Raw genomic sequence first — 27,333 nt, 5'->3', positions numbered from 1 at the left:
ATTGCGATGTTATAATTGGAAATTGATTTAATTTTACGTCTACTTGACAAAAATACAAATTCATTGATGAATTGCTGATCAAAGGTTTTTGGATTATATTTTATAAAATTGTTCAGATTCATATCTCTATTTCTATTAAAAGAAAGGCCAAAAGAGCTCAATGCGGTGTGGTGTATCGTGGCCTGCAGAGCGGTAAGGTTTATTATATTATAATTAGATTGTTTAGAGTCGAAGGGTAATTTTTGTTATTTTCAATTTATTCTATTTTATATAAGTGCATTAATTTTGTAGGAGGTGCAAGGGTGAACACAAAATTTGTTTGTTAGGAGTTATATTTATATATTTTTAGTTCAAATTTTTTAAAATAATTTTTATGGGTTATATTTTGATTTGATGATGAAGTCTTTCGCAGACGGATCCAAAAAAATACCAAAAACTTGACTATCATACTAGACAGATTAATTTTTTTAATAATATGAGCTCAAGCCCTATTAATTCTGCCCCTCTTTTTATATATTAAATTATACTTCCTCCAACCCAAAAATAATGACATTTAGAACGACACGAAAATTAATGCATAATTGATAAAATAAGAGAGATAAGGAGAAATGTAGTTAAAATAGTATTTAATGGATAGTGAGTAGTGAGAGTATATATCTGAAATTCAATAAAGAAATTATATTAATTCTATGATAAACACGAACAGTATACTAGAATAAAAATCAGTATATACTCATCCAAACAGGCTAACTTCGTCTATGTATTATCGAACAAATACTCGAATATATTTTGATATCAAGTATATTAGGTATCGAAAGACGAATAATTCTCTAATTAAACCCACTATCTCAGCATATTTGTAGCACATGAATCTTATTATAACCACTTTTTCTAGAGCATTATGCACTTTATAATTTGAAAAATCACAGAAATCTTAAATTATGTAACGGTAAAATAATTTAATTTTACATTAGAATAATATGTTACTATAAAATAATACCTGATGGACAGATATTCTCCATGGGAATAATTATTACGACATACTACCAAAGATACTTTTAATAAATTTTAATAAAAATAAGTAAGTTATTGATTTTATTTGACGTTCGAATCTCTTTATATTATTATTTATTCTTATTTGTTTGAGAGAAAAATGATGATTTCTCTGATTCTGATCTCCATTAAAATATAGAAATAATCACAAAATATTATGCCTTTTTAAATAAATAAATTATTCTACTGAAACTCGAATAAATAAATAGATTTTTGTTTAAACTTTAATTTGACAGAATCGCACTCTCTTTCAAACATATGCATTTTGAGCACGTGGATTAATTAGACCAACAATCTACGGCAATCTAGATGTCGTTTTATTGCTATTTCTAATTGTTTGATTTATGAAGGTGAATATAATTTCTACTCCTACAATTACACATGAATAAAGAGCCAAACTTATCAAGGTGAATAATAAAAATTACAGCCTACCGACGACAGAATTTGATATATTTTGATATATAACTATTATAGGAGTAATTTTTAATTACTGGGGCTATCGTGTCGAATCTCTTGATAGAAATTGATTTCACGTGAATCTCAGGGACAACTTTCATTCTCGTGATCAATTAAATTGACTAGTCCATAAATTATTAGTACAAATTAATAATCAGACCTCCATAAATATATATCAATTCACTGTCAATATATGTAGTATGTAGCATGATAATTTGAAAATTACTACTGTAGTTGGAATACTTTAGTAGATTAAAATCTTAAACCGTTTTTATTAATTTACCGATCGATGCTTAAATTTGCGAATTCATGGACACGCTGACATGTATACTTACTTTCCACCAAAAAGGGAAAAAAAATTGAATACAACTAATTGTCAATTTTTCATGAACTTTCAAGAAATCATAAAGACGAAAGAACTTTTTAAGAAATCATAAACCCTTGGCTTTATAATCACAAAGGGGCTTCAAATCAGAACTCGTATTAAAAATAAAAAATGATAGTAATTCATTTTAGCTATCTGATCATGAAAATTTAGGTAGATGCATCTTATTGTTGGATGGATACAACACCATAGTTTGAATCTCATAAAGACGATTTTTTTTAATTTTATTTTTTCTAAGTACAATTAATTATACTATAATTAAAGTTCTTTTTTTTTCTGCAATTGCCGATAGATATTACTCCACAAACAAAAATCTTGCATCCAATCCACGTATATGCGTAATAATGTGAAAATAACAATTAGATACAATAATGATATAGATTAGAGATCATATATTTGTCGGGACAATTATAGTACTAATAAATTTATAGGAAACGATATATAGTTCTGTTTTTTTATTTTTTATTTGGAAGAAGTATCATTCTAGTGGTGGACACTCAAATCCTATTCAGCCTGTTGTGATTTTTAAAAAGTTGATGATTTAATTACACGTATTTACTCTATAAGCACTATTGTTTAATTAAAGTGCATTTGATGGCCAACAATTTTTTTGAAGTGATGTACGTAAATACAAAACCTGCCAATTTCTACACGAATTGGACAAGTGCAAGATATTGCTTCACTTTATTATAAGATAAGTTTAAAATATTAAGCATTTCAGATTTATATCAACATAGTAGTCCTCTTTTTAGAGACGATCTCTACTACTTTTATCATGTTTTATAGCCACTACCGAGCTAGAGTCATATTATTATCATTTAATAATATAGTTTCGACATTACATCTTATTATTTCAACATTGCAATTTATATCTTCTTATGGAAGAAAATTATATTTTGATCTTATAATGAAAATTATGTTTGCCTAGTCGAATTAGACTTGCTTAATTTGGTGTGACAAATTCTTTAAATTGTATCGAAATCAAGTAGTAATTGTTTTAATTTTTGAAGCTATATCAGCCCGACTAATCAAAAGATTTATAAAGATTGGCACTTTATTTAATCATAAAGGTAGGAACTTAGGTTGCTGATGTTTTTATTTGAGTGGTTGTTTAGTTGGCTGGTCTTTGATCTATTAAAAAAGTAGCACTCGACAATTTGCAATTTCTTTTAATTTTATTTTATTTTATTTTATTTTGTTTCATTGGCCAACCCTAGCCATTTTATTTTATTTTCATACTAACTTGTAAGTGTTTTTTTATTATTAACCTTTTATTTAGTCAATTACATATAGTGCAGTCACTTTTCACCATTACTTTCTAGAATGAATTTTTGGTTACATGCTACTACTAATTAAAAATCATTGACTAATGATTATATATCTTAATTTATTTTTCATGCAAACAAACACAAATTATATAAAAAAAAATTGTCTGCAAATGATGTGTGGAGTATATGCTAGTGTTGTGACTGAAATTTGAAATGTGTGACAAACGAAAAGTATGGTTATGAATAAAAATTTGGGACTGAGCTATTAATGGTCTCAGAGGGCGTTTACTTTATGTGATAGGATGATAAAATAATCACTTCTAATCCAATAATTAATTAATTTAAAGATTCACTGAAAATAAACACCCAAATCATAAACCTCCTTAATAATGCCACTGCTAGTGAGGGGTGATTCATCTGGTAGCTGATTCAATAGTGTCATGTCTACTTTTATTTTGAAAAATATAGTACTATTATATTTTATATGTGGAGATTTTAAGTAAAATCGGGAAACAAAATCGTTGTGATGTCAAGATCCATATTAAAAACTAGTCAATTAATTCTTGTTTTTTGAAATCATGGTGCCTTTTTTCCCATCACTCCATAGTGAAAGCTTATTGTGATTCAAAGGGCCAAAATATTTTCGTTAGAGCCAACTTTTTCAAAATCGTGTACCATCAACCAGATTTGCAATCTCTTTTTGGTACCAATTATTGAACATTTTTTATGTAGGTAACAGAAGAAATTTTAATGGGAATTTTGAAGAAAGTTGTCTATTAATTTGAGCAATTAACGGAATGATAGGTAGTGCTAAATTTTTTGTTTTTAGATCATTAACTTGAGTACAGTTTTTTCTCTACTAACATTAATCTAAAAATATGACTACTAAATTTGATTGATAGCTTCAATATGACTACTACATTATTATATGATCCTCTAAAAATATGACTACTAAATTTGATTGATAGCTTCAATATGACTACTACATTATTATATGATCCTCTCATATGATCAATCCACTAATAATATTTCAATTACATTTTATCTCTCTTATTTTATCAATTTTGTATTAAAACTTGTGTTATTATATTATTTTGGACAGAGATAAATTTCAAAATTAGTTTCAATCTATTTATGATAATTTTTCTCTATAATGAGGTTGATTCTCTTTTTTACTAAAATTATTTCAACTGTTATTTATCTCTATTTCTCTTTTATTTTATCAATTTTATCTTACAACTATGTTGTGATGATGTCTACTACCAAGACTTATTTTCATAGTAGTATTTGAATTCTAATTTGTTGTTATTCAATATTAAATAAATTACTATTATTAACTATAATGGCGGGCGTCACAATAGGATAATTGGTAGAGATGCAGAGAAGGGCTCAGATGGGCCTGGAAGCATAAGCGCCTAATATGATTATTTTCGGCCTTTCAAGTTTTTAACGTGTAATATTATTATAAATAATAAAAGAGCGTTTTTAATAGTAATAAAATGGCTAATCTAACGACTCGTGTGAATTTTGAGCTTATTTGATCATCTATACTCGTGCAAATATTCAATCATATATTTCTTTTTAATTTAAAAAAGGTATTTTTAATACTAAAGACTCATTGTCGTGGAGCTTTAACAAGAAGGGCTTCATCCCAATATATTTGTGCAATCAGCCCATCAAAAGCTTTACTCGGCCCATGTTTGCAATAATTATTTTGGAGCTTTTCTTTAATTTATTAGAGCACAACTAATTGAAATTTAGACGTATGTTTAAATAAATTAATTTTTGGTAAATGCATTTATTCTTGGAGCTCAAATTGTCAATATGGGTCAAATCAATTTTATATGTCATGTCAATTGTATTAATATGTCAAAACTAATCATATTATTTGACTCTAACATGAATCACGAAGGGACCAGCGATCTTGACAAATTAATAAAATTTGAATGCACTTAAATTCGGTATTATATGGACTAATTCTCATTGTCAACTTGCTGAAAAATAATAAATTATAACGTGCCATAACAATGACCGAAATAATGGAGAAAGCACATAAATCCTACTTTCTTGAATTCAAAATTTGTTAGATATATCAAAACTGATTGTAAAATAATTAAAACCACTATTGTAAGTTCTTTGAAACCCAATAAACTCAAAAGAAAATAAATAAAAAAAGCCCGATATAATAATAAAATGAGGATTTCGCAACTTAAACGATATCAGTTTAACTCGTCGACCTATTTCGTAAACATTGAACAAATTTTAAGTACTACATTTCTAGTGCCAGTCTGATAAAAATACATCACGGCTCAACCGACTTGCCAACCACACTCAAATTACATTTTCAGTGTCAGTCTGATGAAAATACATCACGGCTCAACCAACTTGCCAACCACACCCGCTTTTCTTAACATAGAAATGTTTGCAATAAAATACTCTCTCGTTTCATTTAAAATGTCCACCTTTCCTTTTTAATTTGTCACATTTAAGATGTTCGCTTTCTATATTTGGAATAAATCTCTCTCTGTTCTCTCCTCATTAAAATATTAAAGTTTTATCTACTTACTTTACATAACAACCTCCTCCTAATATCTCGTGTCATTCAACAATGTGGACATTTTGGATAGAGCGTAGGGATAAAATGTATTAAGATGAAAAGCTATATACAATGAAAGCGGTGAAAGGGCCTAAGATTGGCTCTCAACTATGGGTGACCGTGACATATAAACAGAATCATTGGGTTGGATTTACTGAGCCAAACGCATGCATTAATTTATGATTGTCCAAACTTCAAACCTACATACTTATATACATATACTTGTCACATAATTAACCTACTTAATTAATGTTTTGGGGGCCCCTATGCTCCCTCCTGTGATGGTGGACCATGAACCAATCACCATGGACCATAGACCACCCTCATTGTTTTGCCCTTTTCATTTAATTTCGATCTACTATTGAATTATTCCTATTTGTTGTGAAAAGGAACTATAGTCATTTTTAGTTGACTTTTTCTCTATGGTTGATAGTAGTATTTCTTTTTGGCATAACAAAACTAATAAATTTATGTAACACAGTGTTAATGAAAAGTTATCTCAAAAGACTAGCATATAAGAAAAAAGAATTCATTAGATATATCAATCTGATTTCTTTTACGAAAACAACACATGTTCAAGCCGCAACAAATTATCCATGACTTGAATTCCCGACTTATTTATTGCAATGGAAACGTCGCATTCCACTTCACATTAATGTACATGCAATTGAGACACACACGTTCACATACAACAACTAGGGCAATTTACATTCCATGTATACAAAAAAAGGTCCACTCTATGAGTTGTCTTCTCCCATTCGTTGTGAGCTATTTAATTTATCAAATATCCTATATGAAATTATTAATTTTAATACAGTAAATGAGACTGTTAAAATCGTCAAAATCGGATTAAAATCGTTTAAAAATTGACGGAACTGTTAGTGTAGGACCAATTGTGATCCGAGTTGAAATATTCAGAATGTCAAAATTCAAAAGATAAAGTATAAGACCAAAATCGTAAAATCAGCATATGTTTAAGATCAGTTTTAACCTTTACTCAATTTAAAAAGATCACACACACACACACATTTATCTACTGGTTGGTGACTGGTGAGTACATCAGTGTGCACATTCAATGCTTTCTACAATAACATCAATAAAACTAGAACTCAATTTTCCATATCAATTTCATCATTTCTCATTTAAATAATGTAAGCTGACGTGTAATTCCAAAATCAAGTCCAATATTATCTATTGACTTTGCAACTTAATTTTCAACATTATTCATCTTAGTTGTCACTGAATTGACAGAATCGTGTTCAGACATGTAAATATCCAACTATCCAAGGGGTCAGAAGTTTGTTCAAATTCGAAGACACTTATTGCAAATTTAACGGCATAATTTGTTTATGAATTACGCACTCTAAGGTATGAAAATTTGAAAACCACTCACTCTCACAAAATAACTCAAATTTTTAAATTTCATGTAATCATCTACTTAAATAATTTTTCATAGAATATATATCAATTAAATAATTTTATGAAGATTTTATTAAATTTCTAATTGCATATATTCACATGAAGAAATTTAAAATTGAGTACAAATACAATGCATAAGCGATCATTTAAGTCATTCTAGAGGTATTGGAATTAATGATGAAGCACTGACATAATAGGTTAATTAGATATTTTTTCTTTAATAAGTAGATTAGAGGTATGAGTCATTAAAGATAATAGATAAATAAAAAATCGTTATTGATTTTCTTTATTTTTTATTTTTTTAAAAGGGTGTTAGAATGAGACAATTCTTGGATTGGGTTGTTTAAGAGATGGTCCAGAATTTGGGATATAAATAAGGGTGGTCCATATAAGAGACTTGAATTAAGTGTGGGCCTAATTGGCCCATTTATCTTAAAAGTGAGCCTACATTGAAATTTAATTCACCATTCATTTATCAACTCAGCACCAATCCAAAAACAAAATTAGGATAATATATTTAACAGTGTGTATTAATCTAAATTTTTTAAATGTGATTCGATCATCTTACTGCATCGAGTACACTTCTACTTCATCATAAAGGCAGCATGCATAAATTACATGCAACTAATAATAAAATTGAGCATTGTGCAATGTGGATGGAGTACAAAAGTTGAAATTTGTATTGTCTTTCTTATCACTGAATTATGATGTCCCATTCCTCAACACTAATTAGCATATTTCTAGCACATAAATCACAAGCCAAGAAAGAACATCAATTGGAGAAATCAAGAAACAGAACTCATGGGTCGAACTCATGAAAATGGTTGTCGTGTTATTAGTGTTGAAAGGCGGAGGTAGTGTGATCTGTGAATGGACGGTGAACGATGAACAAAAGTAAACTCCAACCACAAAGGAATGGGGGAGAACTGCCATACTATGGATCAACAATTTCTTCTGATAACAACAATATTGTGGATCCGCAATTAAGAGATACTATAGTTCTTTCAAATTTTACTTCAAAATGCAAGCAAGTAAAATTTGCCAATATCATTTTATTACCACAATGCAGTCAGCTTGTACTACATTTGAATTTGACTTGGTTTATTTTAAATGCTTTTGATTCATCTATATAAAGTCTAATTGGTGGTTCCACTCCAAGCATAACTCAAGAAAATGTGGGTGGCATTGATGTTGATAAAGACAATAGAAATAGAGAAAATCTATTTTTCATAACATATTAGCATTTCCAAAATTAGTAATGCTAGATTGCTAGTACACAAGTCTCAAACATGAAACACACATGAAATCATCAAAGAAAAAAAAAGACTACTGCATTGATCATCTTTCCATCGCCAAATGACTTTCATATTCAAACCATTTTACATTAATACTTACTTTACTATACTACATATATAATCTTGAAATTTGAAAATAAAATAAAAATAAATAATGATTGATGATCTCTTTCAACATGAATTTTTTCACCTTTTTTCCACACTAAAGAAAAGTTGATCCAGGTGTGTAAATAGCAAGATCAGGCCAACCATTACCTCCACCACCCCAACAACCACCCTCTCCTCCACCACCACCACCGCCGCCGCCGCCTCCGCCGTGGATGCTCAAGAATCCGTCAGCATTGTTGCTAATAGCATCACTCTCCACATTCTGACCCGAACCCGGATCGCCAAACTGACCCGTCATCTGCAACCCGGACCCGTCCGCCCCCAACCCGTCTAGGAAATTACCGAAATGCCCCCCTCCGGAGCCCAAGAGAGAGCCGAATCCGCCGCCCGCCTCCATCAAATTCCCAAACTGCCCCTCGAAATTCTCCCCCTTCTGCGGCGGCGGCTCGGTGGTCTCGCTCTTGCTCTCATTCGCCGGCGACGATACTGCGGCGGCGGAGGGGCGTTTTGCGGCGGCGGCGGCGGAGGTGGAAGAGGAAGAGGAGGAGGAGGCGGCGCGCTTGGAATTCTTCCTGGAGCCGCCGCCGACGGGGATGTTGCGCAAGGCGCCGCCTTTGGTCCAGTAGCGGCGGCAGTTCTTGCAGAAGTGGCGGGGCTGGGAGAGATTGTAGTTGTTGTAGTAGCAGAATTTGGTGTTTGTGGAATCGCAGCGAGGGCATTTCAGCTGTTCTTGCTCTGGAAATTGAGGCTGTGATTGCGCTTTGATCTGTGAATACAGAGATGGGTCTTGCATTTTTTTTGTTTTTTTTTTCTGGGTCACGAAAAAGAATCGATTTTTATTTGATATTTGGGCGAAAGTTGCGATCTTGATCACAAATCAAGAAAAAGGTGTGATCTTTTAGGAGATCAAACTATGTGAAGCGGCGAAAAGGGAAGGATCATCAAGAATAAAAAAGTGGTTTTGGTGAAGTAGTGTTGGTTAATTTCTTGAAGAAGTTGTAATAGTTTGAAGGATTTTTGTTTCTGTTTGATGTGAGTGATCTCTGCAAATTTGCCTAGAGCTCATCATATATACACTCACATGATTATAGAGAGAGAACACACACATTTGGATTTTGGGTTAAGTGGGTTGAGTGGAGTGAGTGAGGTGAGCATGAGATATAATGTGGTGGGTGTAGAGGTGAATTATTCATTGGATTAATGAGTTGAATAGTAGTAGTAGTTTAGAAATAATAATTAGATTGTCTAACTCTTGGCTGATGTATGCACTTAAGGAACTAATTGCGTAGATAAACCATATTATTATAATCAAGGTGAGGGGACAACAGAATAATCAGTGGAAAGTGATAAGATTATTTAATTATATAGGAGATGACCTTAGATTTCCATGTTGGAGTATATTCTCACTTGTCACATTTTATTTTGATGTATCATTTCATTGAATAATATTTCGCCACACATTTTAATAGCATGATCTTATTAATATGTCTATTGAATTATTGAATATGAACTTAATTAACAACGATAAACAAGAGGAGCCGTGATTAAGGGAAGCCGAGCCAGATGACAATATGGCTTTTTAGCCGAGCCGAGCCGAGCCTGCGTGCTAACCAAGCACCGGAAATAGTGATAGATCAAGGAAGGGAGCATCATTTGTATGGCATAGGGAAGATCTGAGCCGTCCATTTATGAAAGTGGGCTGACAACAGCCGTCCATCTGTGGGAGGGATACTTGAAGTCGTAAATTTGGGTGGATTCGAGTGGCCGTCATCCAATGGGCCCAATATTCAATAATGAAGGCCCAACACATGGCACCACCCCCCTCCCATCATATGTAATGTGCATATCTTTACACTAACCATCACCGATCTGAAAAATGAAACTCGTATAGCTAGATATACTAAAAATGCCGCCGTGAGCATTGGAAGAGACATGTGTTGTGGTGGCTGTTATTGGCGATGAACGAAAATTAACCCTAAACTCGAATCAAATTTAATGGAATTTTCGATCCTCTTGTATTAGCGAAGAGATAGGTCAACCCTTTGAGTTTAATCAAATAGGTAATTAATAGTTAGTCCAATTTAAAACCAGATGAACAAAAAGTAACCCTAAACTCGAATTAAATTTATTGAAATTTTCAGTCCTCTTGTATGGACGATGAGATAGGTCAATTCTTTGATAGTAATGTCACATTTAATCGAATAGGTGATTAACGGTTAGTACAATTTGAAACCAAAATCATGAGTAATTGGTTTAATAAAATTGGGACAAGCGGTTTTCATACTATGGGCACCAAAATCAATTGGATCGACGATTTTCGAACCTACATGAATATGTGATTGTACACATATATTTTAATATATGATGCACATTGGGACACCAAATTAAGCCGATTGGATTAACATGGATGAATCTAGCATGTTTGGATTATAAATAGTGTACCTATTGCGTTTTATACTAGTAGACGAATAAAGTTGAATAGAATAATTTAATATTATTTTGATATAACTTGTTTTCATTGATATTTATATGATTCTCAATTGAAGGCAAACATCGATGAAAACAAATGTGGGTGGTTGAAGTTGGGAGAAAAAACGACATTTAGCGTGGGGGATTGGAGTTGCAAAAAATCCTTAATTTCATTTTTTTTTCACACTTGTATAAATCTCATTGTTTTTTTCTCTATGGCAAAGTTTTCTATGTGACATGTTCATAGAGGCACGTAGGCCTGAAAATTTAATCCGCGGGTTTCGGGTTTTTTCGACCCAGTCCCAATACCCAACGGGTTTTGGGTACCCGAAATCCGAAATTATGGGTTCAGATATGGGTTTGGGTAGTTAATGTTAGAATTTTTCGGGTTTAGGGTACCCGACCAATACCCGATTAAACCCGATTAATTATGTATTTGTGATAAGTATTTTTATTTAGTATAGGGCCTATGGCTCGTAGGGTAAATCTAGGGTAATTTTATTTAATCACATGTAGATTTAATTCTTCTTTACATTCGTGTTTGGTTCATGTTGCATTATTTATGTTCTTTCATGTTGCATTATTTATGTTCTTACTTGTTATCTTTTGAAAATACTGTAGTATATATTTAATTAGTTATTCTTTCTCCATTTTATTTACATGTTCATTTAATGTCTTAAAAAATTATTTTAATCCCTTTTATGTTTCAAATTATACCAAAAAAAAGTTATTTTAAAATTAAATAGTGCCTATTTGTCTAATGTCTATGTCTATTTTATATAATATAGAATTATTGTCAATAAGTAGTAAGTATTGTGTTATTTTTAATAATTTCTATTCTCATCACAATTTAATTTATACTATAAAAGAATAAATTTTATAATATAATAATTCCGGGTTTATGGGTACCCGATTAGTTGTAGTTGGGTTCGGGTACCTACATCGGGTATTAGGGTAACCGAATTCATATACGGGTCGGGATTTCGGGTTCGGGTATCTAAATTTTCGGGTTTGGGTACCCGCGGGTACCCGAATTTACACCCCTAGAGGCATGGAACCTCAATTATTATTGAATCAACATTTTATTTCGGTTTAATAATTATAATAAAAAGTTAATACAGTAATAATTTAATAGTCTTATTAATGCTTAAACTCTATTCATTATTATTCTTTTTCATATTAGATGGAGAAACGAGATTTAGAAATATCTTTTATTGAACCATTAGCAAATGAATTGATATTTATTTATATATGAAAAGTCAAATTATAGTTGAATAACATCCATTTTCTTGAATTTTCGGAACTTTCTCCATCGCACCCTGATGAAAAGAACTTGTCGCTGTCTCGGCTGTGCCACCGGAAGCTCTGGATATCTTGTATAAATCCAACCACGACTAAGAAAATTTCCAAGATTAAAAAAGTATTAATAAAAGTTGGAAGTATTAATTACAAAAAGGGGAATCAAGCACATGATGTGGTGCTAAATATGAATAAAATTTGGTTCCTAGGATGAAACGAGATTAGGATTTTAGGCCTACAACTTATTCTTAGCACGCTTTTTCGCTTTTGTGTGAAAGTCGCATGCCGCTAGCGGACAAAAAATCCATTAGGTCAATGTTTATCATTGAATTATGCATTTTATTGTCCCACATACTATACAACTCCAAACATGCTACATAATGATGTTTCACACTTCTTTCTAATCTTAATATTTAAACAAGGTTGATTGAATAAGGTAAAATTAAAACCAAATTTAGTTTATGAGTAGTTAAAAACATTGATCAAAATGAAAATAAAGTAAATGTAATTAGTAGTACAGGCATGTGATCAAGTCAATAAGTGAAATTCTGTCAAAAATTAAAACAATTCTCAGTTAATGGATCTTGTAATGTAACTGTTAGATTGATGCCACATGTCATCTAATAATGTAGATTGTGTAGTCTAATAATGTAGCTCGACTAATAATGTAACGCCCCTAGTAGTATATACTATGAACTAGTAGTCAGTCATCCACTTAATGACTTAGGTTTAAATCACTACAACAATAATAATTGAATAACATTTTGGGCATTACTCATAACACACAATTCATATACATATACTTATGATTTGGATCATCTTTTTAGTAAGTGAGGTGGAAATGTTTATCGATCTCTCCGTCTTCTAATAAATGTCTCAGATTTTTTAATACGTCACAGTAAGATATCAAACTTTCATTTAAAAAAACTAAATTATCATGTTATTAATACATCCCACTATTTTCTTTTCTCTTCATTAATAATTTAATTATCTTTTTTTTTTCCTTCCATCAACATATTTAACAAATGTGACATCTTAATCCAACGGAGGAAGTATATATTTGTATAGTCTAGGTTGTCCAAGACAAAACACTATTTTGCAATAAAATTTTGTGGAAATGATATGCTCGACAAATTAAATTTGAGAGGACACATGTAGCCCGAGGCTAGGGTTGAAATTTATGTTTAGGCTTTGACAAATTAGATTTGCGATTGTTCACTTTGAATCTTAACCTACTTATGTTACATCTCGATTTAATTTAATTTAGTCAAATTCATTAATAAGGTCATGAGCTAACTATAAATATGTGTTTATCATATCACATGTACTTTTAAAGTGATAATATGGAGTAGTTATGTAATTAACTCTCGTCTATAACCAAGATTACGACGGATTTAAAACCATTTTATATATATAAAAAAATATCAACATTCACATGCACAATTTAATTTTTGTAGAAAAATAATAAGCCATCATTTGATCCTAATTCCACTATTGGAGTAAAATTCTGGTAATAAAAACTGATACAAGTTGAAAATAATGAGATTATCTATACGATTATACGATAAACAAAATTAATAAATTTCAAAATTTGGATAATATTGATAAAACCACTTAATTAAGATATGAAAGATTCAATCATTATTAATCCAAAAAAAAAAAATGCAAATATGTTATCTAATGTTATCAAGCAAGAAGCTAAGATTGCTTTAGCTAGTTGAATAGCTACTATTTTATTATAACAAAACCACAAGTCTAACTTGGTTCAATCTCAATGCACATGAAAAATATTGTACAAATTAATAGAACCCAGATGTTCAATACTTTTACAAAAGAAATTTCAACAAAAACTCTATATCCAAAAAAGGGAAATATCCTACAAAAGAGAGATCCATCCAAGTTAATAAAACTTCCCTGAAATTTAGCATCAACTGCTCCTCTCCAGCAAGATTTCAAGTAAAAACTACATTTACCTTAAAAAACTAGAGGCAATATGACACCTTCCTGTTTGAGGAGGAGAGCTGCAATCGCGTTCCTTCCCGGCTTCTATCCAGCACCGGTGGTGAGACGATTGCTGCATCTTTCTCTTTGAGAGGGGGGTAAAAAATAAAAGAAATTTAGAAGGTGAAGGTAGGAAAAGATGGAGAAGGAAGCAGTTTTTTTTTGCGGAGGTGCAACGACATATCTGCTCTCTTGTGAAATTCTACGTATGACCACTTTGGGACCCTGACAGCGATAGACGTGAGAAAATGGAAGCGCCTCAATCCGTGGCGGAGGAGCTTAGTTTTATGCATAGTACATGTACAGGCTATTTGCAGCAGCACAGGCGATTGAGTTTTCGGAGGGATGCCACGCCAAGTGGAGTAGCTTTGTGGTGAAATCGAAGGAGTTCCCGTTTGCATCAACTCCCGGACTCTCTGCACCTGCACGATATTATAAACCAGTGTTGTTTTGGTTTTGGAAAAAAACGGAAAATAACATGAAAAGTTTGGTAATGGGAAAGGGTACCTCTTCGGACAACACGGGTGATGCTACTGCCCAGTGATCGGGAAGGCCTTGATGGGGTCTGGACCTGCCTTCTGGGGTACAAAATGAAGAATGATTTTCAGCAATAAGAAAAATACTACTCCAAGTACATGTAATATTCTAATAAGAACCTCATCGGGTTTTTGCTGGCTTCCAGTGTTGTAGCCTCCGTACTCCCAGGAGCACAACCAAATACACGGAAAAGATTGCTGAAAAAATAAATAAGTTTACTTGCATTTTCTTACTTACAGAACATGAAAAGGAAAACAACTAATTAGATATTTAAGATACCTGTAAGAACCAGTTGCCACTCGAAGGCCGTCACCACTCAAGCAGCACTCGAATTTGTCAAAAATGGAATCATTTTCATACAGGTCACATAACTGGACATCAGCAGAGTAAAATTTGATCAGTTCAACTACATTTGTTGTAAACCGTTGGATTTTTTTTTTTAAATAGAGTAGAGAGCCTACCTTTGGTCTCAAATATTCATGAACCTGGAAAGTCGACACTGGACCAGAATCCATATTAATATCCCATAACTGAAGCAAAACGTGGAACAGGAACATGAATGGAGGATGACGGTTATCATTAAATAAGACTATTGCATGCTAATGTTAAAATGCAGAAACCCGCAGCGAGCTAGAGAAGGCTAACTTCTAGAACTATGTATCTATCTAAATCTGATGTTATTTATTCACTAGTATATTAGTATAATATCCAGCACCAAAAACTACAATATAACGAATTTACAAATCCTGCCAGCATACAAGTATTAGTCATTTGGCAAACTTATTCCTTCACCTTCACCGGGTAAATGAAAGGTGAAGTAAATTAAACGATAACAAATAAGAAACCTGAAATAATTGGAAATTTGGAACATAACTGGCTAAAGAAGCGTACCTTAAGGGTCATGTAATCGCGACTGAGTATGTATCTGCCATCCTTTGCAAATTTAATATCTGATATTGAAGCAATTATCTCAGTGAAAAAGGATCTCGATCCGGGTGCCTCATGTTCCTCAAATCTGTTTATTGATGGAATGTCAACGTCTCAAAAATAAATAGCACATTCCTAAGCAAGGCAGAACAAAGTTGAAGAACACTGTTTCGACAAGAAAATAACTTAAAAAGTCTCAGAAGTCACAACCATCCAAGATTTGATCAGATTGCTATAAAAGTTGCTGAACAGACAAAACAATGAGATCATATAACAAAAATACAAATCGCTAGAATGAAACTTACAGCTTAGAATGTGAATCACATAAGGCAGACTGCCTCAGATCAATCAGACGAATTGATCCTTTTGAACTACTATATGCTAACGTGTTGCAATGAGTAGGATGAAACTCTGCTGATGTGATCACCTCTGCAATGAGAAATGGTAATGGTCAATCAATCGCGATCCTGTATCCTACCCAACAGAAACAGCAGAATGACTTACCCGTTAAATCTTCCATATTTGAGGGTTTCACATCAACAATATTGAAACTTTGATTGCTTATTTCCAAGTTCCAAAGATTAACCCGCAGGTCATCAGCTGATATAAATGTTTCACCATCACTGCAGAGCATAAAAAGATAAAGAATTAGACCAGAAATCAAGAAAAATATTTATCAGAAAGATATAGAGCATAAAAGTGCTAACAAGCATGTCATACAATTGCAGAATGCTTAAAATGTCAAAATCCTGTCTCTACCTCTTATGTGTAGAGGTTTTCAAGCATGAAATGTATTTTTATGTAGGACAAAAGCAATTGCTCAATTTTCTCCTAATCTAATGCCGGCAAAATGTTTTAGTAATAAGTGTCAACACAATATAAAGTAGGAATTGACTTACTACAGTATGGATCATTAAGTCTGATTATACTATTTTTATTAGAATATAACTGAGATCAAATCCAATCATTTAACGAAACATTTCCAAGAAAACAAATTAGTTACTTTATATTTTATCCCTTGGTCAAATCAAGTTCAATAGCATAAAACTTTTACAGAAACTGTACAGAAAACGTTTCTCAAAGCACATCAGTGTGAGGGGGTAAATAAGCAGAAATTGGAAAGATACATGTATCGAGTTGCTCATGCTACTTACTAAAGTTCTTTGACGAGTCTAATCAACTCAATGAACAAAAAAGACGCATTTCTTTTCCTCCATCTGTAGTTCGAAAATACTCAACCAAACTATGAAACATAAGTAGGCTTTCAGTTTCTGGAACAATTAAATTTGATCAGGCCATTCCACCTCAAAGGGGCAGGCAACATTAAGGGGTATAAGATAACTGGACAATAAAACTTGTATTCAAAACTCTGCATTTTGAAAAAAAAAATAATACTACTAATTTCTAGGACATTGACATATATAGCAAGGTAAAATAATATGAGTATTCACCTGTTATTTGAGATAGAATTAATGTGGTAATCATGTGCATGGGCATATACTCTCCTACATCTTGCAACAAGATTTGTCTCATAGCTTGCGACCTACAAATTGCACGATCAAGCATTAGAATAAGAAGAGTGGGTGAGAAGTAGAATTCAGTGGGAATTAAACACAAAGACCATATAAACAGTAAGCACCCAAGTTAAAGAGCACCCAAATTTTTTATTTCTAAAAATGAACACAACATTTAGTGGAACACTTTGCTAGTTCACTTTAATGAAAATGTGAAACTCTAGCTTGGTTTGGTTGAGTACAAATACCACTGGTAACCGCAGGGAGGAGATGCCCCCAGGTGGAAAGGACAAGTCCTTGCCCAATGAATTGTTAGATCGGTCAGGATAGCTTCCATTAGGAACACCTTGCTTCGGACCAGAAGAAACACTGGAACTTGCAATGCTACCATTTCCAGAACCTTTAAATGTGTCCGCATTCATATCAGAAATCTTTTTGACTTTCTTCTCTTGGACCTGTTGACAGTACAAGATTAGAGTAATGCAGAGAGGAGGAGCCAAGGAAACAAAATAAAACAATGAACATCTTTATAATAATTATCATTATATTTCTCGAAAATGTAACATATCTCCAATTGTATTTGATTTCTTTCACAGACCATGTGCTTGGCCATGAGTGGATTTATGTAATAGAAACTCAGATCATTTCACCTTCCAAAATTTGATGGTTTTGTCATTAGTAGACAAAAGAAACAGAGCACCATTAGCTGCCTGACACCAGCGAATCTTGTTGATTTTCTCCTCGATCTCTAAACTTTTGAGATAATCGAACTGATAAGGAAACATGCAAACATCATCAGAATGACTAGGCCCTTCTATTCAACTTACTATTAAGAAAATAGGACAGCAAGAAAAGGAAAAGAATTTAAGGAACTTGCTTAATAGGAACAAAGATACTCATTGAATGAAACAAGGTTCACATATCTGAAATATTTACATGCAAATACCATGGTGCAGAAAGCAAAAAAACAATAGCAGATAAGCAAGTGCCAAGAAAATACCTCAGGTTCATGGCTCTGGAATTCAGTTTTGTAGCGGAACTCAGGATGCCGACCAACTGAACAGTCCATCCTCTCTAAGTCTCTACGATTCCGCCCATGCTGCAAACAAATTTTTGAAAGCTAAAATGTCCGAAACATATAGCAGAGTACACATAAAATGGAAGCTTTTTGGGGAGTTGGACTTTCACCTCTTTTGAGTCAGTCCTTTCAAATAACACAACCCTTCCACCACGGTCACCAGTGGCTAGATGGTCACCTGTTTTATCGAACTCAATTGCTGATATGATATCAACTGCAGATGTTGAAAGAAAAAAAAGGTAAAAACTCAGTTCTGTACTCTTCAGCAATCTTGGAATCTTTGCTGATGCCAAGTCAATTTAACCGACGCGGACTACTAATAATAAGGAATAACCATCATGTGAAAGACCCAAAGTAAGTTGCAGCCAAATCTTCCAAGATACTTAGAAGTTATAATACAGGCACAAGTTTACAACATGTATGCACAGCATGTAGCAATACTAAGATTCCTACACGTTTCAGTAACTGTAAATTCTTCATATTCTCTTCTGATAGCCAAAAGAGTAGAGAGAAGCACTAGCACTGCAGTGCGTAATAAATTAGAAAAAGTTTGAAGTAGATAACTGCTGTTCAGGCAGTGTCTGGAAGGGTTGTCTGCAAAGTGCAAACTCAATAAAAAGATTCAATTTTTTTATTCTTATTTCTTACACACACAAGAAAAGACATCCAAACTGATTACTAATACATATGAGACAACATCAGTATGTTCATCTCCTAATCCAGAATCTCAGTAGCAAAAACAACCGAAGTTTAAAAAAACCTAGCACTTGAACAATGATTATGTGTTCACTCATTTGATCATTATCGCTACACCAGTCCTTAATGAAGGCTGTCAAAATTTGAACCCACCCCTTTTTTAGTATTTGTGTTCTTTTTCTTTAATAATATAGAGGGAACGATATCAGGCAGGAGCAATCAATGCTGTAATGATGAGATTGGACTAATAATTTCCTTTTACACAGAACTAGTTTGTGCTCAAGGTTCTTTGCGCATATATCTGAGAATGCCATAATCCCAAAATGTGCATTGATCATACGTATGCATTACATACTGTACAGTGAATGCATCTTATGAGTCTCTCCAAGATCAAGAGTCAGCATATTCTGACAAACACTCTACCACAAAGATTGGAACTTTAAGGAAGCCATGTATCATCTTATGACGCATCCTCTATCGAATTACTCAATACTACAAAAATGAATAAATGCTAAGGAGACCATATCAACTACTGCGACTTCTCAGATGAGCATACGCTAGTTGATTGATCAATAATCAACCAAACTGACTCGATACATGAAACAAAGGGAGCAAGGTTATAGACGCAGCTTCAACAGTACCTCAGCTGCTGCATGCAGTGAGCTAATAAGCAAATATGACTCTATCAACATAAAAAATGAAGCTTGCAGTTCAAGCCATAATCTTAATAAATCCAGACTCGTGATTAACAATAAGGTTCAAAAGCCATGGCAAAGACAACAATACGCAGACATTGAAGTTGAAGGAAACTCTAAAACTAGCAACACCAGAAATCACAAAATGACAGTGACATTCAAATTAAACAATGAACTCGATCCGCTTTACACCTCTGGATCATCTCTCAACACTGACATGCAAATCATACACTGAAATTACCAATCAATCCCCATTAATTCATCCCCAAAAAAGCCATTATCGATCCAAAAACAGATCAAATCAACAGATCCAAACTCAGAGCAAACAAAATCCCTAATTCATCATTTACCTTCTTGCACTTCCTCGCCGGCCGTCCTCTCGCCGAAGACCTGAGAGAATTTCCAGTCGAGCGGCGCCGCAGCTGATGCCACCTCTCCACCACCGCCACCGCCACCACCGTCCATTTTTTCTCCAACACTCGGGAAATCAGAAATGAAAGCAACAGCAATATAATAAGAAGAAACCTCACAAAACAACAACTAATTTTGCTATTCCGGTTCCTGTTTTCACTTCATTGAAAAAAGCAATCCGATTTAGGTTTAGGAATCAAACGGAGATCGGAGCAGCAACGGAATGTTGGATTCAGATTCGGACATTTTTCGCCGGAGGGTGCATATGCAAATACAACATCGATTAGTACAAAACAGAAACGAGGATGCAGATTTTCTCTCTCTATGTGTAGATATAATGATTTGTACGTATAGAGAGTGGGAAAATGTTTTTCCTCTTTCAATAATTTACCGTTTTTCTTTTATTCACAGAGGCACTATGCTTTCTCCCTCTTCATGAAATAAGTGCATTTCTCTCTTTCTTTTTATATATTTTCCCCCATTTCCTGCAAATCTAACCTTTGGTAGAACATGATACCAATTCTATAAATAAAAATCGATACTTTATTTAAAAAAATATTTTAAACTCTAGATTTATGTTTGTAATCTTGCATCAAAGCTAGTTCAAATACTTTCATGATATAAGTAATCATAAAATAAATTTTAAAAATTTAAAATTTATGAATCCGATTACTTTTCTATTGAGTCGTAGTAAAAAAATCAAGTCTTGTTCATAAAAACGGTGTCTTGGGAACTTCGTGTCTATCGTGTCAATGGATTCTATCGAAGCTAGCTCACCCCATTCGCGACATTTGAGGATTAATGAGATAGGATCGATAGACGCAAGCCACTATCTCAGGTCGTATATGTATCGACCTAGTTAACTTCATCGTGCCAACGATTGATGAGGCGTATAAGACCAAGCACCGGAAAAACTGTTTGATGTTGAAGATGGGCGGAGAGTGATAGTTAAGGAATGAAAGTTGCAGAATACCACACATTAAATGAAGAAAAGTTACAACAATCAATGCATTTTAAGCATAAAAAGGTGAAGCAGTCTACAAACATGATTTGTGGAATTAGAAAATTTCAATGTCTCAGCAATTGAACAAATGTAGTGTTGGATGTAGAAACCTAGACTAAAATAGAAAGGATTAATTTTAATTCGAACAATGAATAATCAGGTCGGCCTACAGCTACATGGCGATGTCGCGGGCCTTGTACATACAGATGTAAGCCATATGCCAATCACCTGAAAATTGAGGAAAATGTTGCGTTAGTAAATGTATGTGTAGGGAAAGAGGAGATCTGTGCGACGTGCTTACCGCCTCCAGATAGTTTGGTGATGTCTTCCTCTCGTTGTGGAATTGGATTATCATCATCGAATTGAATCCATTTTCCTATGGTTGCACGGAGATGTACAGTTAAGTAATCTGATAGAGAATAGTATGACACTATAAGTAAACAATGGTCTATCTAAAAACAAACCATTTTCTTGTTTAACCCAGGCAACGTAATGCCCGGAATCAGCGCTTCTACCCTTGTGTGTGAGCACTGCAACCAAATCGTATATTCCTGTCGAGTGTTTCTCTTTCTCAGGGGGAGCACCTATAAGGAGAAAGCAAGTCAACAGATGCAGGGCAGTCGAGAAATCAGTTCAAGTTAAGCTCATTATATTGTTCTATAAACAGGCCATTTAAGATTCCCACGAAATTTAAACACAGAATGCCGCTAGTGTGGTTTGTTCTAATGCAACCCTCGAATAATAACTGTGTATTTCATTGGTATTTTCCAATTTCTCGAAGGATGAATACCTTCTCCAGTAGGTGCAGATACAGAGGAAGCCCCGCTTGCATTTGATGATCCCTGCATAGGAAACAAAAACTCAATCCGGATCTTAAAGTAAGTATGTGCGCATATGGTAGTAGCTCTTTTTCTATTGCATCGGGCTTTACTCCCTAGCCAGATAGATTGCTTACCTCAGCATCAGTCATCTTAACATCGCTGTCCTTTGTCGAGCTACTTTCATTAGTTTTCAGACCAGCCTTCTTCCCTTCCTCATCTCGTAGAACCTAAATGGTGGGGTTTGAGATGAGCATACAATCACCAGTAAACATAACAGAGAACTACAGAGGAAAAGAGTGGGACAGTGTTACTTAGTGCATAAACTAGTACCCGTCTAGGAAGTTCCAATCTCTTGCGAAGATCATCAGAACACAAATCATACACATCTAACGACAATGGGTAGTCCACTTTCTGCAAATCACAATTAGTTTGGCATGATGAGCTGAGCCAATGATGACAAAAATTTGTATCATCTACAATTCAGACTAGTTAAATCTACTGACAAATCTGAGTAAAATCAAATTTGGATTTCCATGATAGAAAGAATGATCTAGAAAAGAAGTGATACTGTGACAGTAATTCATTAAGTAAAGAATATTTTGAAATGTTCCTATGTTTAAAGAATATTTTGAAATGTTCCTATGTTCCTTTGATAGTTTACTCTTACTGAAATAGCAAGTTATCATTATGTATATGTTATGGATCGGCTAGTGTACCTGATTTACACGACTAATTAAATAGACTATAGGTTGTAGTTATGATTTTTCGGTTTTATATCTTTCAAGTTTCAATCATGGATTTCACCATCAGGGGATTTAACAAGAAAGGACTAAGGATACTACCCTCAGAATCTTGGCCTTCTGGTTTGTTTCTCTTTTCCAGAAAAAACGGACAAATTGAACGGTCAGATATCTGTTATTGACAGCAAAAGATAAGTCAACTTCCAAAACCCAGAACTTTACAATAAAAAGGTAATACACACATTTATATGCATACGTGTGTGTGTGTGTGTGTGTGTGTGTCGAGAGCAAAGATGTGCATAGCATTGCAGGTGAACAGAAAATTAAGACTGAATTAGTCCGTACTACCTTGGCAAGTCATTTATGTGAGAATCTTTAGTGTACACAGCAGTCCGACCAAGAGAAGGCGAAGACTTCTCCAATTCTGATTTCAGGGCCTGAACATATACAATTTGACAATGGTTATCATACCACATGGACTTGATGTGCGGTTATCGAAACAAGGCGAATATGCAACTCGGTAATTGAATTTTTTCCGCCAAAAAAAAGAAGGGAATGGAAGCATTTTTAGTGAACAGCTACTCAAAACCCAATTTAAAAAAGATACGATGCAAAAACTCAGCAAATATTAGTGTAAGAACTTTTTACTAGACATCAAACTTACGCGCTTTAAACCTTCATGTAGATGGTTAACCTCCTGTGAAATATGGCATTTAAGCGAATAAACAGATTCCGTCTCCGTACTTTCTTCACCACTTTCAGCACAGTGGATCCTGGTCACAAATAACAATAATTGGTAATCTGAAGTAATAGCTCGTGACAATTTTAACAATTTTCTGTGAACTGGGTGTGAATTTTTCATAAAAATGTATGACTTATTCCATGAGTATCTTAGAGTGGAATTGTGCACCACGTCCCACGATCGGCAATAGATTTTGCTGACAAGTAAAGTACTCCTATGATTTATTCCATGAGTATCCTATTTAATTCATAAGGATGCTGGATGCGATTGACTCATGATGTCATGCAGTATCGTGAGTGTTATATATAACAAAAAAGAGATTAGTTACGTGACAACCGCCAGTTGATATAATGTAGTAGTAACTACTTCCAAACAATTTCTCAATGTGCTACAAATCGGAGTGCTAGAATTCTGAAACAAAAAGTCTTCGGGCAGAAGCTCTAGAAAACGTTGAATTCACATAGAACACTAACTTTTTTAAAATGATCATCGATCACTTAATATCAATTACGAGTTTCTATCAGGTTCTAGAAGCACATATCTTAAACTTAAAGCACATGAAATGTCAAATCCCTAATGAAGAATAATAATAGTAGAAGACACTCAGCAGACCTGCTAACAAGGTCGATACCAAAAAATTTCTTCAACGCATCAGCATCTTCACTGCAAAAGAAATGAATAAAAAAAGTAAATACATTTTTATGCAATGCCAATGAGAAGAAATATGAAATAATAAGAGGGCGAAACCTCATAAGAGGTAAAATAGTGTAATGAGACATGGTTGACGATAGTGACTTGAATCAGGATAGACAAAATGACTGCTAACACTTAACTAGTTGTTTCTTAATATTTAGAAGTTAGAACAGAAACATCAGCAAGTGTTTGAGACTTTGAGTATAACACAGCACAAGTGGGTTACCCAGAACTCGATGATCTGAGTGCCAACGAAAGGGTGAACAAAAGTTGTGTCCAACACTCTTCAGCATCCTAGAGAGAGAAGTTTCCAACTTTAAAAATCCATATGAGACAAAAGAAATTTTGTAAATTTGAAATCCTTGTTTGCATACCATACCTGCTGCATGTAAATTCCATTGTGAAGCTGCGCAAATTGAGGATACTTACTCCGCAAAGCCTACAAAAACAAATCACAGGTAAGAGAAAAGTCTAGAGAATGAACAAAATCAATAATATGAAAAAAAAGGCAGAGCTGCATTATCAAAGCTCATGTGAGAAGCAAGATAATGTTAATAGAGCTATTCTGCAATTACATCTCACAATAACATTTCAGTTGAGCTTTCAACAAAAGCTGTCCACTATGTATCAGTCCAACACTCTCTCTCCTTCCTTGTATATAGTTATCAGATAAAGAAAAAAACTGCTGAAGTCATGAAATTTCATGCAGCCTATCACCACAAAAGTAAGGGTAACAACCCTAATTGCCAAACCTTTTTTATAGACTACCGACTTCAGGAGTGAGGAGTTAGAAAAGCATGTATTCGAAAAAATCCAAAGCAGGCTATAAAGAAGAAACAGCCTTTCATCTCATACAAAAAGCAGTTATCTTTCTGTTTCACAGCATGCACAATATAGAAAAAGCTCATGAAAATAGGATTCAACATTGAGAATGATCCCAAGCACATGCGGATGAGTACAAATTTTGACCAGTTACCATGTAGTATTTTAAGAAGATCTAACCCAAAATTAAAACAATACGACATTGTTGTAAAAACTGAACCAAACCATACCGTTAAAAATCGCACAGGTGCCACTGGCCTGACATTTTTATCAAGTTCACTAAATAATTCCCTAGTTGCCACAGTCAATGAATGGGAAGACTGATCCACTGCATTGCTTCTTACCGGAGGAGGATACCTGAATAACGACAAGACAACATATTATAACTACAGTGGTAGAGTTGTGCGTTTTTTGGCAATCCTTTTTTTCATTTCAAGAGAAAACTCACTCTATCAAGGCAGATTTCAATTCTGGAACAGAATGCAAACATTGCAATGTGGAGTTCATATAACATGTGTTTCCCAGATTTACTAATCCAGCCGAATGGCCCTGAATCAAATATGAACATCTCCATTAAACAACTTCTTAAATTCACAAAAGTAAGTGTTGGTGCCAGCTAACTAAACATCTCTCAAGAAAGCATGCACAACTCTAACTAGCCAGAGATCTCAGTGTGTGTGAATCCTGGAGAAGGCAAGCCCTTGTTTTGGGTACTATTTCATTAAAGTTGAGGAAATATAAAGTGACTTACAACAGCAACAGCTTGTTCTTCTTCTGGCATGTCTTCTGCAAAAATAGGTCCTTTCTCTGGAGCCTTTACAATCTCATCCGCAGTTCCCATCATCATTAGTTTTTGGCCCTAAACAAACAGAGTTAGTTTGACTCAAGTTATTCTACAACTAAAAGAGTCTAATTCAATTAAGAAAACAATTACCTCTTTGATTCCTACTTTTGACCAATCTGAATCATCCTACACAGTCAAAAAGTAACTCATCAATTTTATGACCACCCACTATATTGAAATTCTCAATATTTCTCCCACTATAGAGTCAGAATAAACCATATTGTTATTGTTTGATATTATAATAAAAGAATGAAACTCATTGAAAGGTAAATAAGACGCCTTACACAATAAACAATCACTTCTATACCTTTAATAAGCCACCTTTGACCATAATCTTTTGTCTTTCGGGTGGAACTCCTGTTAAGTCATATAGCTGGCACTTGAAAACGTATGGGGGCTGGGTAGTGTCTACTTCCAGATTGGAAAACATTTCCTTCTGCCACTTTACATTTACTGAAAAATCATTATAAATTGTTAGGACTTAGGAGCAGCGACACCAAAAAAGAAAACACAAAACACAATACACAATCCCAAGTAAGCAGTTCAAGATAGTGAAGTTCCTTCCGTGAAAAGCATGTCAAGTTCAAAATGTAAGAGCTCTTAAATTTGCAACTTACGATCATTTAACATATAGTAGATTGCAACTGCATCATATATATATATATATATGTTTTTCACTATGATATTGAGACTTATACATTGCATAAATGCCAGTTGTTGCTACCATCCATCGTTAGTAAAACTATAAAGCTTAAACTATAGATATTGAATTCCAGAACACAGGCATTCAGCTCGACCTTTAGTTCGACGCTCAATTATCTCCGAATATTTCTGCCCCATTGAAAAACGGCAGTATCCCAGGGTGTATACAAAAATTAGTATTCTTTCCACTCCATATCAAATCGAGAGAGAGTTAACTAATCCCGGAAGCTCAAAAATTAAATTTTACCTAGCTTCTCAATCATGAATCAATTAATTTAACAATCAAATCTTCATCTTAACATAAACACATTCCAACTACGAGCACTATCAAAACCTAAAACTTGAACAACCATTCTCGACAGTGGCGGCAATTCAAAACCCCAAAACTAAACGGAGAAGAAAGCATTGGCGAATACAAATCGAAATTGTAATTAAACTGAGAATGAATAAGCATGTGTTGATCGTACCTTTCAACATGGCTGCGGATAAGTTGGGTGAGGAAAAGATCGAAGCTTTACTGTGTGTCGTGTGTGTTTCTTTAGCTTGCGCTGAAGGGCAACTGATTCTTTAGATTGATATATATAGTCAAAAATATTGTGTTGCCCGTTTAGGACTATAATTTAGAATTCAGTAAAATTCAATTAGATTTAGTGACAAAAATAAAAAAGTGAACTTTACAAAAATAAAAAAGTGAGCTTTACAATGGAATGATTTATTAACAAGAATTTAGAAAAAAAGGTTTTGACAAATTGCAATACT

The 27,333-nt window shown here is 33.7% G+C and overlaps 3 protein-coding genes across 3 annotated transcripts; all 3 read right to left on the bottom strand.

Moving 5' to 3' along the window:
* Positions 1-8,387: 8,387 nt before the first annotated feature.
* Positions 8,388-9,743, bottom strand: LOC125205236 (uncharacterized). Its single transcript, XM_048104067.2, has one exon. The coding sequence runs from the start codon at positions 9,371-9,373 to the stop codon at positions 8,675-8,677; it is 699 nt and encodes a 232-aa protein (XP_047960024.1). The 5' UTR covers positions 9,374-9,743; the 3' UTR covers positions 8,388-8,674.
* A 4,380-nt stretch (positions 9,744-14,123) lies between these two features.
* On the bottom strand, positions 14,124-20,615 carry LOC125205232 (serine/threonine protein phosphatase 2A 55 kDa regulatory subunit B beta isoform-like). Its single transcript, XM_048104062.2, has 14 exons — positions 20,147-20,615; positions 18,516-18,619; positions 18,328-18,426; positions 17,978-18,097; positions 17,576-17,782; positions 17,265-17,356; positions 16,318-16,436; positions 16,119-16,242; positions 15,778-15,901; positions 15,348-15,416; positions 15,166-15,257; positions 15,006-15,083; positions 14,857-14,927; positions 14,124-14,771 (listed from the first exon to the last, which is right to left on the bottom strand). The coding sequence occupies exons 1-14, from the start codon at positions 20,259-20,261 to the stop codon at positions 14,635-14,637; spliced, it is 1,551 nt and encodes a 516-aa protein (XP_047960019.1). The 5' UTR covers positions 20,262-20,615; the 3' UTR covers positions 14,124-14,634.
* Positions 20,616-21,201: 586 nt separating this feature from the next.
* LOC125205233 (ubiquitin carboxyl-terminal hydrolase 6-like) lies at positions 21,202-27,187 on the bottom strand. The gene is made up of 18 exons (XM_048104063.2): positions 27,042-27,187; positions 26,180-26,325; positions 25,963-25,998; positions 25,780-25,887; positions 25,477-25,577; positions 25,259-25,385; positions 24,586-24,645; positions 24,433-24,500; positions 24,126-24,176; positions 23,436-23,544; positions 23,120-23,208; positions 22,874-22,943; positions 22,362-22,442; positions 22,166-22,258; positions 22,001-22,052; positions 21,675-21,794; positions 21,512-21,586; positions 21,202-21,438 (listed from the first exon to the last, which is right to left on the bottom strand). Exons 1-18 carry the CDS (start codon positions 27,049-27,051, stop codon positions 21,383-21,385), a joined length of 1,452 nt encoding a protein of 483 aa, XP_047960020.1. The 5' UTR covers positions 27,052-27,187; the 3' UTR covers positions 21,202-21,382.
* Between the last annotated feature and the right edge of the window lie 146 nt (positions 27,188-27,333).

Source organism: Salvia hispanica, chromosome 6, assembly GCF_029641045.1.
Source record: "Salvia hispanica isolate PSC_SH4W2 chromosome 6, Shi_PSC_v1, whole genome shotgun sequence".
NCBI lineage: Eukaryota > Viridiplantae > Streptophyta > Magnoliopsida > Lamiales > Lamiaceae > Salvia > Salvia hispanica.
Note: the sequence above shows the minus strand (reverse complement) of the source record. Positions and strands in the feature narration are given on the sequence as shown.